Here is a 14864-nt window from a genome sequence, read left to right on the forward strand (position 1 = left end):
CAGCACAGTGGGACCAGAACGGGCACCCATGGGTGCCACCCTGCGTGTGCTCCCCTGCCTGCACACATGGCTGGTGCATGACCATTTTGGGGTGAGGGGGGTGATGGTGGGAGATGGCTCTGGCCTCACCCCGGGGCTGTGCTGGCACTGGCCTCAGCTCTGCTTGGCACTGCCAGCGCTGCACCGGGGCAGATGGAGGCCGTGGCACAACCAATGCCACCCAGGAGAGCTGCGCTGGCTTCGCACCCACTTCAGCTCTTGAAGGCGTCAGAGCAGTTGTTAATTGTTCCTGGAGCTGCTAATGAAATTATTGCTGCACGGTGCTGGGAGCTGCTGCCCAGCCCTGCCCCTGCCTGGCCCTGGCCATCAGGGACAGGGGGCTGCTCAGCACCACTGGCATGGGGTCTGGCTCCCACGGGGTTCAGGGAGCACCTCGGGTGCCCCAATGCAGCCTCACCCCCCTTTGCCCCTCACCCTTGCCCACAATGCAATCTGCCCGCTGGTGAGGGCAGTGCTGCTTGCTGGGCACCTTGGCTGGGTGGCACCGGTGCCTGTGCCACCCCTGTGTGCAGGGACAGCATGGAGAGGGAAGGGGCCAGATCCTGCAGCCAGAGTAGAGCCAAATCCCCTGGGAGAGGCTGGCCTGGCTGAGTGTGGGGGACCGCGGAGCCAACCCCCCATGCATGGTTGTGAGGTGGAGCCCCGCAGGTGGCACATGTTCCCGCTGAGATGGTGGCCCCACTTCCGTGACATTTCCCAGTGCGAGACATCACGCTTGCCTGCCAGAGCTGTGGCGGCTGGAGGGTGCAGGGCAGGATGCTGGCAGGACCCTCTTCCCCCGGGGTGTCCCCCCAACCCACCCGTGGGATGCCAGGCTGGACTGGGGGACCCCTGGGCATCACTTGGCCCAGGGGCGCAGCAGGGGCCCCGGGCAGAGCGGGGTACCGGGTGGGTGCCGTGCCGCAGGGGGGTGTCCCGGGGTGGGGAGGATTCCGTGCTGGGGTGTGCACCGTGCCCGGGAGGGTGCAAACCAGGGGTGCCGCGCCAGGAGGCTGCCGCCCTCGGGGAGGGGTGCGGACCCCCAGCGCCGGCCCTGGCGGGGGGGTGCAGCGGGAGGATGCGGGGGGGAAGGTGTTGTGGTGCCGGGGGTGCGGAGCGGGGCGCGGGGCGGGGGGCGGCGGCGGGGGCGCGCCCAGCTGTTGCGCCGTCCCTTCCGCGGGCGGGTCCGCGCTCGCCGCCCCGCATTGGCGGCGCCCGGGCGGAGCGGAGCGGCGCGGCGGCGGGCGGCAGCAGCGGCGGGGCCGGGCCGGTGGCGGTGGCGGGGCCGGTGGCGCCATGGCCCGCTGAGGGCGCCGCGGAGCGCGGCCCGCCCTGCTCCCTCGCCCCGCGCCGCGCAGCGCTCCGCGGGGCGCGCCATGGGTGCGCGGCCGCGCCGCCGCCGGGCCACCGCCGCCGCCGCCACCGCCGCCGCCGCGCCGGGGCCGCTCGGTGCTCTGCTCGCCGCTGCCCTCCTCGCCGCCGCCGGTGAGTCACCGTGCGCCCCCCGCGGGCACCGGGCTCCGGGCGGGGGGTGTGGGGGGTGTTGGGGGAGCGGCAGGGACCCGGCACCGGTACCGGGCGCTGGGCAAGGTCACCCGGGAAGCGGCGGCGGGCGGACGTCCTGCGGGGAGCCGGGTACCCTCTCGGGGACGGGGCGCGGGGGAGACGAGGGGCCGTTCCCGATGCGGGGTGCCCCCCGCTCGGCTGTGGGATACTGGGGGTTCCGCGGGGTGCCGGGTGCTCTCCCGGGCAGGGGGCGTGCGTCCTGCCCCACGACAGGCACCGCTGCCCCCCCCCCCCGCCCCATGCCCACGCATGGCCGCACACGCGTGCCCAGCCGGCACTCCCCCGTTCGCTGCCCGCACCGGGGGGGCTGGCTCTCGCCGCCTCGCCGGCACGGCTCCGCTCCCCCAGGGCCCTGGCCAGCCCCGGCACGGGTGTCCGTAGCGGACCCTGCTCCGCGCATGGGGTCCCTGCCCCACGCACAGCATCTCTGCCCCACGCACAGCATCCCTGCCCCCTGCACGGGGTCCCTGCCGTCCGCATCACCTGGCCGAGACACGGGGGACCGTGGAGAGGGGGATAGCCTGGGGGGGGTGCTGTCACCCCGCGGGAGTGCGCGTGGGTGGCCGTGGCGTGGCGGGTATGCGGGGCTGCGTCGGTGTCGCTGCAGACGCGGACGGTTCGGAGCCCGTCTGCCCCCGGCTCTGCTCCCCCCGGGCAGGACCCCGCCGGTGGGGATCGGGCTGGGCTGGATCCCCGGGGCTGAGCGGCACCGGCTGCCGGGCCGGGGGTCGGGGGGACCGAGGGGCGCGGCGGGTGCCCGGGGCTGGCGGTTGCTGGCAGGTGTCACGGCAGCCTGGAAGTGGCGGCTGCAGACAAAGGACCGGGCTGGGGGCGGGGAGCTGCGCGGGGCTGGACGTGCGCTCTGTGGGGTGCCCGGGGGGGACACGGACCCCTCAGCCCTGGGGGCCCGGCCCACCGACCCTCCTGCCGCCACCAGAGGCATCTCCTAGCCTGGCCTCGGCGGGCACCCAGGGGGGGTGCAGCCCCCGTGTTCCCTGCACCCGTCTTTCCCGGCCAGGCACCCCGGGGACCCGGCGCCCAGTGCTCCCAGCATGGCCCTGTCTGCAGGGGGACACTGCAGAGCCGGCGCAGTGGGTGGCACGGTGGGTGGGCACCCCTTGAATGCAGGGGACCCCGTATGGAGGGTGCTGTGGGTACAGACCCCGAGCTGGAAATGGAGCACTGCTGTCCCCATGGCACCCGTGGAGCCATGATGACCCACAGATGGAGGTGGGTGACAACGGGACAGGGCTCTGCGGCGGGAGGTGGGGGGGGCAGGGGCGGCAGTGCCAGCACTGGCTCGGGGCAGTGCGGCGCAGGAGCTCATCCCCGCCGCTCGCTTGGCAGGCAGCTTACAGCCGGCCACAGCGTGACTGAGCCCAGCCACCTGCGTGGCCGCCGCTCAACACAGACGTGGCAGGACCGGGCCTCTGTGCACAGGGTGCTGCTCCAGCCTGGCAAGGCATGGCATGGCATGGCATGGCATGGCATGGCAAAGCACGCATTCCCCAGGGGCACCGAGGCACAGGTTGGGGACAGGGGAACCCAGGTATACAGGCAATGGGTCCCTGCCTGCAGCCATGGCAGAGCATCTCCAGCGCAGGCTGCCTGCTCTGCTGCCAGTGCCTGCAGAGGAAGGGCAAGAGCAGCAACAAGGGCTGGGGCTCACCCGCAGGCGAGCACCTGAACCGTGGGGGCTGCCCAGCTCAACTGCCATGCTGGCAGGTGGGCAAGGGCACAGAGGCAGGGTCCTTCCCCGGAGCTACCCCTGGCCCAGCGCTGCCACGGGCCCTTCCCCTTGGCATCCGCAGCAACCAGTGCCAGGCCCCACAGCATCTCCTGCCCCCAAGGCTGGCGCTCACCCCAGTGAACGTGACCCACACCAGCCCCTGCCCCAGCTCTCTGGCCAGGGCCTTGGGCTCTGCTCTCACCGTGCATGAGCCACATGGTGCTGCCAGCTTTACCGGGCTGCCAGGGACCCTCGGGCTCCAGCGTGCAGATTCTGACCACTGTACCCCACAACTTGGTGACCCACAGCCTGGCACCCCAGGTTGCTGCATCCCATCAGCATCCCACAACCTGTGCCTGGCTGGGCACAGGTGCCTCTGTGGAGCAGGCAGGAAGGCAGGGCAGCGGGCAGGGCTGGTGCGCACCGGGCAGCCAGGAAGCTGCCGTGCCGGCTGTCAGTGCGAGCACGCGGCAGACGCAGCCCGCCCAGGGCTGTTTGTTCTGGCTCGGTGCCACGCAGGGCTGGCACTACATCAAACCGTGCAGAGCCTGGCAGGTGCTTGCGGGAGGGGACCAGGGGGCTGGTGGTGCTGCCAGGGGCTGGGCAACCCCGGAGCCACCATGGGCACCTCGCAGCCGTGGGTGCAGCTGAGCACCCATCCTACCTGGGTGGTCAGCAGTGCCTGGGACCACCCCAGGATTGGTGCTGGTGCCGGTGCCGGAGAGGTGATGGCACAGGGACTGTACACCATCCATGTCCTGCCATGCCCTGCCCTGCACCCGGGGGTGCACCCTTGGTGCCAGCACTGCTCCGGCTGTTGGCACCATCGTTGCTCTGTGCATCACATGGTTGCCTGCAGCAGGCTAGGGTGGGCTGGCTCGAGACAGTGCAAACTGGGACCCCATCCTCATCCCAGTCAGGCCCAGTTACCGGGTACCCCTTGTCCCTGCCTCCTGCACGCTCATTGGGTGCTGCTCCAGGTGGGTGTCAGCAAATCACAGCTCACCCTGCCCCCCCCAGACCCTGCCCAGTCTGGGGCTCCTGCCTACAGAATGGGGGGTCTCGGGTCCCTCCAGCCAGCCCTTGCTGCTGCAGGGTTATGGGGTGCCAGGGCTGCTGTCACAGCCACGTACCACCCATGACTGGGAGGGGGAGAGGCTGTGGGGCCAGACGCTGGCAGCTGGGACCACTGCATGGCTGGAGGGGCCTTCCCCAGCCACCTACCCAGCTCCCCCCCGCCACTCTGGTGGGGACACGGGGCTGAGGGTGACCTTGATACTCCTCCCGGCGGGGCCAGGGCTCAGCAGGAGCGTTTGCTCTTCACTGTCAGTTGAAGGAGAGCCAGGACAGTCGTTTGGCTCCCCGGGCTTGGGACCCCAGTGACAGCCCCAGCACGTGGGGCTGAGCCAGTCCCATCCCCTCCACACACCATCCCAGTCCCAGGCTGGGCTGGGGGACCCCTCCAGTCCCCCACCAGCCCAGGGCCAGGACGCGACCCTCTCCCCATGCAGTCCTGCTGACAGGGGCTGGCATGGTTTGACACGGGTCCCACGGGCGTGCTGGGTCTGGCAGGAGCTGTGGGGCTCGATGAGCACCCAGGGCTGGCAGGGAACAGGGCTCTGTCTGCGCTATGGGGCCAAGAGGAGACCAGCTCCGCTGAGTGCCTGGGAAAGGGTGCCCAGCACTGGGTGCCAGGGCCAGTAGCCCCTAGGCAGTCAGAGATGGTCCCCGGGGAGGGGCCGTGCCACCCCCCGGTTGCCTTTGCCGGCACGGTTGTCCCCAGGCACGGAGCAGCCGTGGGCCAGGCTCGAGCATGTCAGGGGCCATGCAGCCCCCTTGGCGGGCGCTGGGCTGGGGAGAGGTTGTCACTGCTGGGAGCCCTGCCCGCCCTGGCACATGCTAATTGCATGTAATGGGGAGAGCGTTATCAGCTCAAATCCGTAATTAGGCAGCTCCATTGTCATGCAAACCTGCCTGACTAATTCATTCATAACGAGCGCTCGCTTAATCAGCGCCCAGACGCTGCCACGGGCTCGCCGGGAGACGGGCACCCTACGGCCCCCGCCGCCCCCACCCAGCCTCTCCCGTGGCCGTGGGGTGGGCACACGTGGGGCACACACTTGGGGGGCCAGGACAGCATCTGGCTTGTGGGGACATGCCAGGAAACTGGGGACGCGGTCCTGGGGCAGGCAGGGCCACCCCCGGGGATGTGTCGGCACTCGGTGCCCATGGTGGCATCGTCCCGGTGCTTACCATGCGCCAGACTGGCCGGGAGCCAGGCCGTGCTGCCCGGCGTTGGCATCTGACCCTGCTGGTTCCCTGCCCGGCTGGGGTTGGCACTGGCACATGGCTGGCATCACTGTGAGGGCTGCGCCGGGTGGGAAGGTGGGTGCCGGGGGAGCATTTGCTGATGCCCAGCTGCTCCAGGTGAGCGTTGGCGCTGCTGCAGTCAGATGGGCAGTGCCAGACGATGCCGTGGCCCCTGGCTGGGGGTCTCCCAGTGGCAGCACTGGCTCATTGTGGCTCAGAGCCAGTCTCTCCTAGCAGGATGGTGCCCGGCTCAAAGCCTCAGACAAGCTTTTTGATGGCCGTAAATCGTGCCAGCTCCCCTCTTCTGTGTCCTGCAGAGAGCAAAGTGCTGGCAGTGGGGACTCCTCTGTGCAGGGCGGCAGGCAGGGCTGGCACCCCCAGGCTCCCCTGGGCACAGCTGGACATCCTCTGCCCTCCCCCTGACACCCACCTTTCCCTCGTTTAGGCCTGTGCAATCAGCAGCAATTATTGCTTTAATCTCCTGCTGCTGGGGCACAGGCCGGGCGCCGGCAAAGCGCGAGGAAATCTTTCATGTTAACGGTGTGCCAGGTCTGGCGCGGGTGCGATGGATGGGGCGCCAGCTGGGATTGAATCTGCTGGCTGCAAAGCCTGTGGGGATTTGGGGAGGTCCCCAGAGGGGGACACAGCCGGCAGGGGCTGGTGCTAGAATCAAGGTTCTCACCTCGATTCAGGGACCCCCAGGGTGGCAGGCATCAGGCAGGGGTGCAGGCAGGAGATGAGGGCTGAGGGAGGCTGGGGCAGGGCTGCTGGGGACGGCCGATGCGCGGGTCCTGGCTGGGCAGCAGTGTTCAGGGCAGACCAGTGCCATTGGAGCGTTCTCCCACTGCAGGCAGCTGCCTGTTCCCTCCCAGGAGCAGCTGTGCCGAGCGGGCGCACACCGGCGTGCCGGTGCCGGGGCTGGCGCTGCTGCAGCCGCCGGCGGGCAGCCTCTCCTCACCAAGAACACGCTGACCTTCCCGGCATCTCCCCGCAGGAGGCACCGAGGCGCCCGGCATGCTGCTCTCTGCACCGCCGGGGAGCGTGGCACTGGCACTGGGGGCAGGATCGGCCCCTTAAGGACCAGAGGGACCAGGCTGGGGGCACCTGCTGGCACCTGGTGGGTCCTGGCAGTGCCCCCACCCCCCTGCTGGGCAATGCAGCATCCTGTAGCCTCTCCCTGCCCAGTAACACCAGTACACCTGGTGTTTCTGAGGTGGGGGGGCAGGCATTACAGTGAGGGGCTATGTGGCCATCCAGGGTGGCAGCAGCTGGGGGGGGTGCAGGGAGCAATGGGGGTCTGGCATAGGGAGGGGGCTGGGAGCGGCTGGGGGTCCCACAGTGCTGGGGTAAAGGTGAGTGCTCAGAGCCTGTAGTGGGGTACCCCCATCCCCTCTGCACCCCAAGGTGGGTTCCACAGCCCTGCTCCCCAGCCTGGCCCCCAGCACCCTGCCCCTTCATCAGGCCTGCTGGCACGCTCCTTAGCCCACGTGGGTGGGGGATAATTGATAATAAAGCCCTGCTTAATGCACTGCCTTTACCGGCTGTGATTTATCGGTGCTGGTAGCAAGCTGCGCTCCCAGTTACCCCTTTGGCTGCCGAGACAGCGGCTGGCCGGGGCTGTGCCCTCTGCCATGGCAGGGGCAGTCCTGGGGGCGAGCGGGACCCAGCAACCTCCCGTTCCCCCCCCATCCCCTCCGAAGTTCCTCAGTTCCCTTTGCCAAGGTGACATAAGCATCTTGCCTGTTTCCATGGCAACACAGCGGCAGGTGAGTGGCGAGGCCGACGCGGTGGGGGAGCCAGCACGGCGCCGCGTGGGGGGGCTGCTGCCCACGGGGCACCCACGCTACGCCCGTGCCTATGGGCTGGGGGTGCCCACGCTGTGTGGGGTGTTTGTGGCATGTGGGGGGCCCATGGTGCATGGGGGTGTCTGCAGAGGGAGGGTGCCTGTGGTGTATGGGGTGCCTGCAGGGCATGGGGCACCTGTGGGGAGTGAGGTGCCCACAGAGCAGGGGGCACCCACGGTGCATGAGATACCTGTGGTGGTTGGGATAGCTGGGCTGCGTGGGGTGCCCACAGTGCATTGAACAGCCACAGGGTGCATGGATGCCCGCAGTGCATTGGGTGCCCATTGTGCATGCAGTACCTTGGGTGTACATTGTGCATGCACCCACACTGCAGCCCCTTCACCCCCTCATCGGGGCTCCAGGCCAGCTCCAGCCTCCCAGCCATATGGCTCCATCCATGACCACACCACAGCGCAGAGCCCCACCGGTGCCCAGCGTGGTTCTAAGTGTCAGGATGGCATCCTGCCCCAGGGCTCTGCAAAATGCCTGGCAGCCCCCCAGCTCTGCTGCTCGCTGCATGTCCCCAGCTTCATTTGCTGCCCATGGTCCCACCCTGCTCACAAGGCACCCGGCACCGCAGTTGGGTGGGCAGCTGGAGGGCTCTGTGCCCATCCTGCCTCCCCCACCCATCGGTGCTGGCCCCGGGCTTCCCGCACCCCTCTGCTCAGCCGTGATGGATAGGCACACAGCTCAGCACCCAGGGCTAAGGCCAGTCCCCTGCAGCACCACTCCCCCATTCACCTGGTGCGCCCACAACAGCTTCCCCGGGCAGCAGGCAGCGGCGGTGCTGTGCAGCGGTAAATCTGGTAATTAATAAATAAATTGGGCGGCCTCTCTGCCCATCTCAGCCCCCCAGCTGGCACGGACAGTGCGGTGTGGGCACCCAGGGGTGCCCGGGTGGGAGGCACAGCGGTGTGAGCCGTGGGTGCTGCGGCGAGCCGTGCCGCAGCCGGCACGGAGGACTGGGCACCGCACCACGTCGTGGACCGCAGCGCCTGTCCGCACCGTGACCCCCTGGGCCGGCCCCGGGCTGCGGCTGGGGGGGTCGTTAAACCAGTGAAATATGAAATGCCTGTATATCCCCGACAGGGGTTTTAATTAAATTAATTGCCAGCGACATTGTAAAAGTGCTGATGGGGTAATAACCGGCACGTTATGGTGGCCGTTTATCTTCCCCGCGTAAATTAGCTGCTGCACCTTGCGCGTCCCGGCGGGCATCGCGGCGGGCCCGCTCCCCGGCTCGGGGGGGGCTGGTCCAGCTGGGGGGGGGGGGGGGCAGCGGGGCCCGGAGCCCCCCCGGGGTGGACTCAGCCAGGGCCCGAGGCTCCGCGTCCCCATCGGGCGTGCAGGCGGCTGTGCCCGGCGGGAGCGGGCCGGGGTGGGCACGGGCAGCGACGGGGGTCCCGCGGGCGCGTGGGGGGCGGCGGGCGGTTGCCAAACAAAGGCACTTAATTACTGCGCATTCCATCCCATTTAATTGCTTATTAAATCCTAACCAGCCAATTAGCAGCAGCAATTACAGCTTCATTCAGTGACACAATCGCTATTTTATCGTTTGTTAATCAAATGCTTATTTAGGGCCCGGGTTTATTAACTCTTTCCGCAGCGGGTGCCAGCGGGGTGGGGGGAGAGCAGGGGCACCCGGCTGTGTCTGGGGTGGGGGACACGGGTACCGTGCCACATGCCATGTTGTCAGCACTGCTGTCCCCACGGGGACCCTGCCCTGATGCGTGGCACCCACAGCCCCCAGGCAAAGCTGGGGGATGCCGAAGCCCACGAGGGACGTGTGTGCAGCCCTGAGCCACCCTCGCCACCCTGGGGACAGCCAGCCCCCATATACCGTGCCTGTGCCCGGTCCCAGGCGGGTGCCAGCGGCACAGGACAGGGCACACCACTGTGCCACCCTGCTGCGTCCCCCAGGGCATGGGGCATGCACCCCACTACTCACCTTGCATCCCTGTGCCACCCCATGGCGTGGCAGAGCAGGATGCGGCCCCTGGACAGCGCCTCACAGCGTGCTGGGGAAGGGGGGCAGCGGGCACCCCGGGAGGCGTGAGCGATGGCCCTTGTTGGTCACACTACATTTCCTTTTCATTAGCGCTAAGTGCGGACATGAGGGATCGGCAAGGGTTCAGCAGGCGCAGCCACCACACGGCTGCTCTCCCTGATGGATGGCAGGGACTAGGGGGGTTGCCATATCACCGGTGGGGGCGGGGGGGATGGCAGCAGGGCACAGGGCCACTGGCATGGGGCCTCACTGGGACGGGTGATTGCCCAGTCTGGGCACGCTGGAGGTGGCCGAGCCCCCGTCTCCCCACAGGTGCTCAGCAAAGTGTGACCGTGGCCAACCCAGTGTCTGGCGCATCCCTGGACCTGCTGCCACACTTCCAGCTGGAGCCAGAGGACGTCTACATCGTGAAGAACAAGGCAGTGAGCCTGGCCTGCCGTGCCACCCCCGCCACCCAGATCTACTTCAAGTGCAATGGCGAGTGGGTGCACCAGGGCGACCACGTCACGCAGCACAGCACCGACCGTGGCACTGGTGAGCACGGGCGGCAGCGGCTCCGGTCACAGGGAGCTATGTGCGCTGCTCTCTGGGGAGGGCGAGTGTTGCATGGGACCACGGGGACCAGTCCCAGCATGCCGGTGCTGACGTGCTGCCCGCCGGTGGCAGGGCTGCCAGTGATGGAGGTGCGCATCGAGGTCACCCGCCAGCAAGTTGAGAAGATCTTCGGGCTGGAGGAGTACTGGTGCCAGTGCGTGGCCTGGAGCTCCTCTGGCACCACCAAGAGCCAGAAAGCCTTCGTGCGCATTGCCTGTGAGTGTCTGCGGGTGCCCGGGTGGGACAGGGTGCTGGCCCTGGCTGCCCCCCTCACCTCTGCACCTCCCCAGATCTGCGCAAGAACTTTGAGCAGGAGCCAACGGCCAAGGAGGTCTCCATTGAGCAGGGCATCGTGCTGCCATGCCGCCCTCCCGAGGGCATCCCCCCCGCCGAGGTGAGCCCCCGATGTCCGGCAGTGCAGGATGTAGCTGAGGATGCCCCTTGCCCGTGGGGACACCATGGGTGCTCCCCGAGGGGTGGCCTGGCTGGGTGCCAGGTGATGTCCCTGTGCCCCACAGGTAGAGTGGCTGCGCAATGAAGAGCTGGTGGACCCGGCGCTGGACGCCAACGTTTATGTGACACCGGAGCACAGTCTGGTGCTGCGGCAGGCCCGCTTGGCCGACACCGCCAACTACACCTGTGTGGCCAAAAACATCGTGGCCCGTCGCCGCAGTGCCTCCGCTGCCATCACCGTCTACGGTACGGCCCCACTGCACCTCTCCCCGCCACACTGCCCCAGTGTTGCCCTCCCCGTCCTGTCCCTCCTCACGTCCCCGTCCCGGCGCGGCGCTGATGGGTCCCTCTCCACCCAGTGAATGGCGGCTGGTCGACGTGGACGCAGTGGTCAGGCTGCAGCACCAGCTGTGGACGGGGCTGGCAGAAGCGGAGCCGGACCTGCACCAACCCCACGCCCCTCAACGGGGGGGCTTTCTGTGAGGGCCAAAATGTGCAGAAAACCGCCTGCACCACCCTCTGCCCAGGTACCCATCCTGCCTGGGGCACCGCTGCCGTGCCCGCCACTGATGCTGCACTCCCCGCTGCACCCATCGCCGTCCCTGTCCCCTCCCCGGGTGTCTCGTCCTCCCACCCCTGTGTGTTCATCTCTGCCGGCCCCGGGGCAGTGAGGGGAGATGGCAGCGGGGTGCTGACTCCCAGCTGTGCCCACAGTGGACGGTGCCTGGTCGGAGTGGAGCAAGTGGTCGGTGTGTGGGGCCGAATGCACCCACTGGCGGAGCCGGGAGTGCTCAGAGCCGGCACCGCGCAACGGGGGCCGGGAGTGCCACGGCCCCGAGCTGGACACCCGCAACTGCACCTCTGAGCTCTGCAGCCACGGTGAGCGTGACAGGGACGGTGTGGGTGTCCCCCGGGATGGGAGACTGGGGGTGCCCGTGGGTGCTGACGCCCTGCCCCGCGCAGCCACCCCCGGCGCGGAGGACGTGGCACTGTACGTGGGGCTGGTGGCCGTGGCTGTGTGCCTGGTGCTGCTGCTGCTGGTAGGGGTGCTGGTGTACTGCCGCAAGAAGGGAGGCCTGGATGCTGATGTGGCCGACTCCTCCATCCTCACCGCCGGCTTCCAGCCCGTCAGCATCAAGCCCAGCAAAGCCGGTGAGTGAGGGCTGCGGGGACAGGGCTGTGCACCCACACAGGCACATGGTGTCCCTCGGGGTGCCCGTGCCCCTGGGGGGGCTCTTGACAGGGACTGTCTGCTCCAGGGCATCCCTGGCCGTGGGTGGGGGCACCGTGCCCCATGAGGTCCCTGGTCTTGAGTGGGGGCTCTGTGCCTTATGGGATCCCTGACCTCGGGACAGGGATGCTGTATCTTAAAGGGTCCCTGACTGTGGGGTCAGTGCTTTGTACCCCATAGGGTCCCTGGCTGTTGGTAGCAACTCTCTGTCGTGTAGGGTCCCTGGTCCCTATAGGGCCTGTCCCCTGGGTGGGTGCTGTGTGCTCCAGAGCCCCTAGGGGTGTCTGTGCCCCACAGGGCCCTTACTATGGGGCAAGGGCTGTGTGCCCCACATCCCCCGGGGCTGGCTGTGCCGCCACATTACCAGCGGGGAGCCCCCGTCTCTGTTGTGCCCCGGCACCACGGTCCCCTGCTCTGTGCTGCAGACAACCCCAGCCTGCTCACCATCCAGCCCGACCTCAGCACCGCCACCATGACCTACCAGGGCTCGCTCTGCCCGCGCCAGGATGGCCCTGCCAAGCTCCAGCTGCCCAATGGGCACTTGCTGAGCCCGCTGGGCGCCGGGCGGCACACCCTGCACCACAGCTCGCCTGCTGCCGAGGGCGCCGACTTTGTGGCCCGGCTCTCCACCCAGAGCTACTTTCGCTCCCTGCCCCGCGGCACCACCAACATGGCCTACGGCACCTTCAACTTCTTGGGGGGGCGGCTCATGATCCCCAACACAGGTATGGCAAGGCGGGCACAGGATGCTGGAGCATCGTCTGGTGCGGGCAGGTCCCCATGGGGCTCACCCCTCCTGCCTGCACCCCCCCTACCAGGGATCAGCCTGCTCATCCCACCCGACGCCATCCCACGGGGGAAGATCTATGAGGTCTACCTGACCCTGCACAAGCAGGAGGAGGTGAGGTAGGTGCTGGGGCTGGGGCTGCTGGGGTACAGGGCTGCTGGGGGGGAGCCTGCCCCACTCAGCTGCCCCCGTCTCTGCCCCAGGTTGCCCCTAGCCGGCTGCCAGACGCTGCTGAGCCCCATCGTCAGCTGCGGCCCCCCCGGGGTCCTCCTCACCCGCCCCGCCATCCTGGCCATGGGTCACTGTGTGGAGGCCAGCGCTGAGAACTGGAGTATCCGGCTGAAGAAGCAGTCGTGTGAGGGCACATGGGAGGTGAGCACCCATCGGAGGAGGGGAAGGTGAAGGGGGAGGGCGAGGTGAGGGTGTCGGGCTTTTTGAGGGGGGATGCCCATGCCTGGGGTGCATCTCTGCCTGGGTGCCGCAGGACGTGCTGCAGCTGGGTGCCGAGCCGTGCACAGAGCTGTACTACTGCCAGCTGGAAGCGCAGGCTTGCTACATCTTCACGGAGCAGCTGGGGCGCTTCGCCCTGGTCGGGGAGTCCCTCAGCATGGCGGCCTCCAAGCGCCTCAAGCTGGTCCTGTTCGCGCCAGCCGCCTGCCCTTCGCTGGAGTACAACATCCGCGTCTACTGCCTCAGTGACACCCAGGATGTCCTCAAGGTACTGGGGGGGTCCCCATGCAACCCCACCCCCCAATCCTGGCTCAGGGCAGGGGCCATGCAGGCAGCGCTGGGTTCCTGCGGTGCAGCATCTCCTGCCTAACCGCTGCCTGTGCTGGCAGGAGGTGATCCAGCTGGAGAAGCAGCTGGGGGGGCAGCTGATCGGAGCCCCCCGGGTGTTGCACTTCAAGGACAGCTACCACAACCTGCGCCTCTCCATCCACGACATGCCCAGCTCACTCTGGAAGAGCAAGCTCCTTGCCAGCTACCAGGTGAGGAGCCTGGCTGGTGGGTAGGGACAGGGACGGGGACGATGTCCTTGCCACCCTGACCCCCCCCTCAATACATCACTCCACTGCAGGAGATCCCCTTCTACCACATCTGGAGCGGGCTGCAGCCCTTCCTGCACTGCACCTTCACCCTGGAGCGCCTGAGCCCCAGCACCTGTGAGCTGGCCTGCAAGATCTGGGTCTGGCAGGTGGAGGGTGACGGGCAGAGCTTCACCGTCAACTTCAACATCGCCAAGGTGAGGGCAGCGCTGGGGAGGTCCTGGGGGTGAGCCCAGGACGGGGTTCACATTTGCCCTCCCGGTGCTTTCCCCTAGGACACAAGGTTTTCAGACTGGCTGGTCCCCGACAGCGAGGTGGGCGCCCCGGCCCTGGTGGGCCCCAGTGCCTTCAAGATCCCCTTCCTCATCCGCCAGAAGATCATCAGCAGCCTGGACCCGCCAGGCACCCGGGGAGCCGACTGGAGGACGCTAGCCCAGAAGCTCAACCTTGACAGGTGACCCGGGATGGGGACAGGGTGGCACAATGCACGGGGATGGAGAGCTTCTGGCCTCATCCTGCACCTATGGATGGATGTTGGAATGCTGTGGGACCCTGGGAGCAGGATGGTGCTCAAGGTGGGGCCAGCTGTCCCCGTCCCCCTGCCCTGACGTGGTCCCTCTGTCTTCCCCCAGCCATCTCAGCTTCTTCGCCTCCAAGCCCAGCCCCACAGCCATGATCCTCAACCTGTGGGAAGCACGGCACTTCCCCAACGGCAACCTCTCGCAGCTGGCTGCTGCCGTGGCCGAGGTGGGCAAGCAGGACGGTGCCTTCTTCACCGTCTCTGAAGCCGAGTGCTGAGCACGGCGGAGGGGGGTGCCCAGCCCCAGTCCTGGGGTCCGCTGCCATGGGGCAGGGGGGGCCCCGGCCGGCCCCTGGGCCCCCGCTGCCCCACAGCCCATGGGGAGGGCTGCCCGGCCCCCTTGCAAGAGAGGGATGCCCGTGTCCCATGGCGGCTGGCTCCCCCCAGCACCGTAGCGGCAGGGCTCAGCCCAGCCCTGGGGGTCCCGCAGCCCCGTGACAAGGGCGGCCAGGGAGGCGCTGGGTGTGCGTCGTGCGTGCGGTGCCGTCGTGCTGTCTGCGTGTGGGGCCGAGTGGCCCCAGGCCCCGTGCCGTGTTGTGTAAAGACCGTTTTTTTAATTCTGTATTAAGTGCATTCAAGTATTTACACTTGGCCTTATGTACATAGCGGTGCCGCGGGCGGGGGGTCTGCCGGACGTGAATGTAAATAAATTCGATATATATTGCTACGTGGGGCTG

General features: G+C 68.1%; 1 protein-coding gene across 2 annotated transcripts; it reads left to right on the forward strand.

Annotated features, from left to right (window-relative positions):
• The first annotated feature begins 1242 nt into the window (after nt 1–1242).
• UNC5A (unc-5 netrin receptor A) lies at nt 1243–14852 on the forward strand. Of its 2 annotated transcripts, XM_054842062.1 has the most exons (16): nt 1244–1524; nt 9809–10030; nt 10163–10306; nt 10381–10484; nt 10609–10789; nt 10903–11070; nt 11258–11422; nt 11507–11695; nt 12200–12499; nt 12593–12680; nt 12765–12933; nt 13046–13279; nt 13401–13550; nt 13640–13804; nt 13883–14061; nt 14240–14852. In XM_054842062.1, exons 1-16 carry the CDS (start codon nt 1416–1418, stop codon nt 14403–14405), a joined length of 2733 nt encoding a protein of 910 aa, XP_054698037.1. In that variant the 5' UTR covers nt 1244–1415; the 3' UTR covers nt 14406–14852. The 2 variants fall into 2 exon arrangements, with proteins under 2 accessions (XP_054698039.1, XP_054698037.1); XM_054842064.1 differs by lacking the exon at nt 10903–11070 and having other exon boundaries at nt 1243–1524.
• The last annotated feature ends 12 nt before the right edge of the window (nt 14853–14864 follow it).

This window comes from Grus americana, chromosome 14 (assembly GCF_028858705.1).
Source record: "Grus americana isolate bGruAme1 chromosome 14, bGruAme1.mat, whole genome shotgun sequence".
Lineage (NCBI taxonomy): Eukaryota > Metazoa > Chordata > Aves > Gruiformes > Gruidae > Grus > Grus americana.

Coding starts and splice junctions, on each gene's coding strand:
- UNC5A (XM_054842062.1), top strand. CDS start 1,416: ATGGGTGCGCGGCCGCGCCGCCGCCGGGCCACCGCCGCCGCCGCCACC. Junction 11,696..12,199: donor CATCAAGCCCAGCAAAGCCG/GTGAGTGAGGGC, acceptor TCTGTGCTGCAG/ACAACCCCAGCCTGCTCACC. Junction 12,681..12,764: donor CACAAGCAGGAGGAGGTGAG/GTAGGTGCTGGG, acceptor TCTCTGCCCCAG/GTTGCCCCTAGCCGGCTGCC.